The sequence below is a fragment of the Helianthus annuus genome, chromosome 6 (assembly GCF_002127325.2).
Source record: "Helianthus annuus cultivar XRQ/B chromosome 6, HanXRQr2.0-SUNRISE, whole genome shotgun sequence".
Lineage (NCBI taxonomy): Eukaryota > Viridiplantae > Streptophyta > Magnoliopsida > Asterales > Asteraceae > Helianthus > Helianthus annuus.
This window is the reverse complement of record NC_035438.2, coordinates 70641415-70646300: the sequence shown is the minus strand read 5'-3', so window position 1 is coordinate 70646300 and position 4886 is coordinate 70641415. Positions and strand designations below refer to the sequence as shown.

At 34.3% G+C, this 4886-nt stretch overlaps 1 protein-coding gene across 1 annotated transcript; it reads left to right on the top strand.

Moving 5' to 3' along the window:
- Window positions 1–2424: 2424 nt before the first annotated feature.
- LOC110864058 lies at window positions 2425–4369 on the top strand. Its single transcript, XM_022113192.2, has 2 exons — window positions 2425–2531; window positions 3744–4369. The coding sequence occupies exon 2, from the start codon at window positions 3749–3751 to the stop codon at window positions 4307–4309; it is 561 nt and encodes a 186-aa protein (XP_021968884.1). The 5' UTR covers window positions 2425–2531; window positions 3744–3748; the 3' UTR covers window positions 4310–4369.
- Window positions 4370–4886: the final 517 nt, after the last annotated feature.

Here is a 4886-nt window from a genome sequence, read left to right as displayed (position 1 = left end):
TTGTGATCAAAATTTGGTGGAACCCAGAGGAGATGGGAGAAAGAGTTATTCATACTATTGATCATATATTGGATTTACTGTAACAACTAAGGTAGTGTTTGGTATGCAGTAATGAGAGGTGGAATGGAATGGATGATTACAAGGGAATGAAGAAAGAGTTTCTTCTTGTCAGATTGTATTAGAAACAACACACTGAATACACAATAAATTCTAACACAAATGATCCAAGAACTTCAAATCTATCCTATACACATATATAGGGCACACTGTTAAACTCGGACAACACAGACATGTCCGAGTTTAACCCACTAAGTACTCATGATCAGGTTATCCCCTGATCAATTACACACACACACAACCTGTTAAACTCGGATCCCTATCAGTAGTTACTAACTATTGATATTACATATTGATCCAGGTTTAACATAAACCCTGACACACGTAACACTTAGAAATAATACAAAATATTTTAGGTATTACTACAAAATTAATTATCTTCGACGCTTTCATCACCAGTAAGTGCACTTACAGACTCCCCTTGATGAATGCTCGGAGATGTCTTCAAAAACTTGAACATGTCTTCATCAAGCTTTGGAATAGAAGCTCCCTGAACAAACATCTTTGCGAACACACAACTCCACCACCCGTTGACATTGTAAAGCAGTTAATCTCATATCTGGATGATATTGAATCGCATGCCTGCGAAGCCTCTTCAAATCTTCCATCTTGAAATTAACCAAACTCATAGGATCCAATATCCTAATGATCTCATCCAAAATACTTTTCCTGGTTAACACTCCTTCACAAGTTTTCGAATCAACATCCTTATCCTTTAAAATCCCATCATGAAAGCTTTTCCAATCATCCTCACGTTAACTGCTATTCCTTTTCATCTGTCAGACACAACTGTTTCTGTTGCCTCAGTTTCCAATCAGTTCTTGCTCCTGACTCCCCCTCAGCTGTAGCCTCGGTTACAATCACAGTAGCAGCTTGTAAGCTACTTGGCTGCTCTCCAGACCCAAATATTTTAGGATCATTGTCACATTCAAAATCATCATGTAACTGTTACTTTCAATACAGCTTCTTTACATTTGGTCAGCTCACTCTCCCCCTCAGTAAAGCATGTGCTCTGATACCACTTGTATGGTCGCTTAAACTATCGCTCACAAGATCTAACATGCTCAAATCACGTAACACGATGTGCGGAAGGCATCGTGAAACAGTAGAAACAATATAACAAGAGTAGAAGTAGATATCTTCTCAAAACTTCATTTGTACTAGAAACACACTGAATACACACAGTAAATTCTAACAGAAATGATCCAAGAACTACAAATCTATCATATACACACATATATATAGGACAGACTGTTAAACTCAGACAAATCTATGTTGTCCGAGTTTAACCCACTAAGTACCGATGATCAGGTTATCCCCTGATCAATTACACACACATAACGTGTTAAACTCGGATCCCTATCAGTAGTTACTATAGTTACTAACTACTGACATTACATATTGATCCGAGTTTAACATAAACCTTGACACACCTAACACTTAGAAATAACACAAAATATTCTAAGTATTATTACAAAATTATCTTCGATGCTTTCATCACTGGTTGGTGCACTTACAAAAAAATAGATACTGGTACATGTGCATTACAAAATAAATAAAAAAAAATAATTACACAAAAATCGTATTAAGAAACACACAAAAATAAAAGCAAAGTCGTGTTGTGGCGAACATTCGGTCAGTAGTGGTTCGGTTCGTTACAGCACCAGTACGATACTGACACTCGGTATAGCAACCGAAACAGATATGCCCAAGAGGATATTAACATGTTTTTTACGTCGATCGAAACCATGCAAAATGAATATGGTACCGGTACGAAAATAGCACCACCAATGTTATGCGGTCTGAATCAGTTCGGCTTGTCATGACACAAGATTGTATTGGTTCGATTTGTCATGGTAAAGCACAAAAAAACCAACTTTTATTGAAACATAGATGAAAATAAGCACGTCACAACGGTATATTCGCAATTTTATATTTTTTCTATTATATTATTAAACTAACACACGAAAAGAGTAAAGATCATTTTATATTGATATAATTAAAGCGTGAGCTAGATTTGATGACATGAACGTGTGTGCCTGGATCTCTTGTGTATTACTATTTAGATCTCGGTTTTATTAAGATTCATATTGAGATGTAGATAAAAAATGCACGCCGTAATAGTGTAATCGAAATTTTAGAAGTTGTAAATGGAAAATTTAATATGCTCTAAAATTTTTAAATTTCTTATAAACCAGACATTTTAGGCCCAACCCATTACTTATGGGCTTTAGGGTTTACAGTTTTGTTTATCTATATATTGTAATGAAACAATGAGAATTAAGTTGATCTCTATTTTTTTTTCTCTTTAGTTTTTATCACGTTATCAGCACGAAGATTCTCCACTGGGATTAACCGGCAATCCGCATCAACATCGTTCTTGGATTCGAACATCTTCGTTTCTCATAACCCGGGTACACATCCATTCTCCACAATATGATATATAAATTTACTGGTCTACTAGATAATATTTTATAATATACATGTTCAATTGATTTATACGATAAAACTACATGCTTACAAAACTTAGAGGAACATAATATACTTTACATTATTCAATTTGAACCCATAAATTTAGAGGAACCGTTTACAACTCCAATCAATTGATTTGTGTCTCTAACATTATATGTACCTGTTTCTCTAAGTACATAATTGATCTATATATTGTATATAATCCACTAACTGGTAATAGACGGGTTGATAAAAGAAAACTGATTATACGAACAATTGATTTATATGTTTTGTTTTTCTCCGGCGACTGTCCTCAATCGCCAACCGACCTGAAAACTTTTCTCCGGCGCCGGCTAACGGCGGTTTCTACCGGAATATTCGCCGGAATCTCAATCTTTGAATTTCTGTAGTGGCGGTCACTGCCGCCACAAGCAACCGAAATCTTGATGATTGGAATTCGCTTCTTGATAATATCCGAATATACAGCTGTAACTTGGCCATATTGAAAATTTCATGTACTGCAAGAAAATTATGAGCACCACATAATTTTATTCATGTGTTATTGGTACAGATGAAGAAGGCACCGACATTCTTCCTAAAAAAAAAAACTTTATCAAGATATGAACCCTAAAAAAAGAAAAACCAAATTTGACCAAATATTTCTCCACTTAAGAATAAAAAACGTCGCTACATAATTTTATTCAAGATGTGTTATTGGTACAGATGATATTAATATTCGCTTCCTTGTGTGCATAACTAATACGATCTTTAAATGGGATATAGATGTAACCCACAAAAAGAAAATTTAATTAAATGGGAAAGTTTTTTTTTTTTTTTTAAAGATGATGTTAATATACTATTATGTTTGAGAATAATTTTATATCTATATACAAAATTGTTCTATATCACATCTGTATTATATCAAAACTGTTATGTGAATATTAATAGTATATTATATCAACATATTAATGGTATTATATTAATAATATAATATCAACAAATTTGGTGTTATCTTAAATTTTAATGGAAAAAAAATTTACAAACTCATCACTACATATGAAAATTGTCTTCTTGATTAGAACCCAACGTTCTAATTATAAAGAACCCGAAGTTCTCCTATAGTATCCATTATATACACATGCTTGTTATTAAACACATGTCTCTTTCCTTTGTAGACAAAATGTCGAACTTATCAAATCTTGAATTCACTACACTTGAAATCTCGGGCAACAACTACCCCTCGTGGGCTTTTGATGCTAAAACCCATCTGGAAGCAATGAGTCTGGGGAAGACAATCATTGATGGGAATAAAACGTCCCTTCAAGAAAAAACTAAAGCTATGGCATTCATTCGCCTTCATCTTCATGAAGACCTAAAGAGGGAAAACCGTACTGTCGAGGACCCTCTCGACTTATGGAAAAACATTCAAGAAAGATTTGACCACCTGAAGTTGGTCTTACTCTCTAAAACTCGCTACAAGTGGGTTCATTTAAGGCTACGAGATCATAAGACTGTTAGTGAGTACAACTCTGCCCTTCTTCGCGTCACCTCTGAGCTTAAATTATGTGGTGAACAAATCACCGACAAAGACATGATTGAGCAAACTATCTCAACGTTCCATTTATCCAACATGCTCCTGGCGCAGCAGTACAGGGAACGTAATTTTACAAAATATTCTGAGCTAATATCATGTTTGTTGGTCGTAGAACAAAACAACAAGCTCATACTACAAAATCATTAAATGCGTGTGATGTGATGATTTTTTTAGACTATTTGAACTATTGTTATGGCTTCATTTAAAACCCAGTGATGTTTGATTTATAGTTGCATGATGTTTTTATCATCCTCAAACATGCAATTTCTTATACTTAACGTGTTTTATTATTTCCAGAAGAAATATGTATACTAGCTCCAGTAGAGCTATTATTGGTGATGAATGTCTGGTAGATAGCGGTAGTACTAACACTATTCTCAAAGATATGAAATTTTTCTCTGAGTTGTCTCCGGCAGAGACACCAATTAGTACTATATCTGGCGTCAGCAACCTTATCGAAGGCTCCGGCAGAGCACACATAACATTAACTTCGGGTACCAAATTAACTATTGATAATGCATTATATTCTAGTAAATCCAGAAGAAATTTACTTAGCTTTAAAGATATTCGAAAAAACGGTTACCACCTAAAAACAATATCTGAAAATAAAGTTGAATATCTTCAAATTTCTTCAAACAAAAATGGCCAAGAAACAATTGTTGAACAATTAGAAGCCTTATCCTCTGGATTATATTATACTAATATCAATCCTATCGAATCATAC

Excerpts from the sequence above, each read along its gene's own strand:
- LOC110864058 (XM_022113192.2), top strand. The coding sequence starts at position 3,749 with ATGTCGAACTTATCAAATCTTGAATTCACTACACTTGAAATCTCGGGC.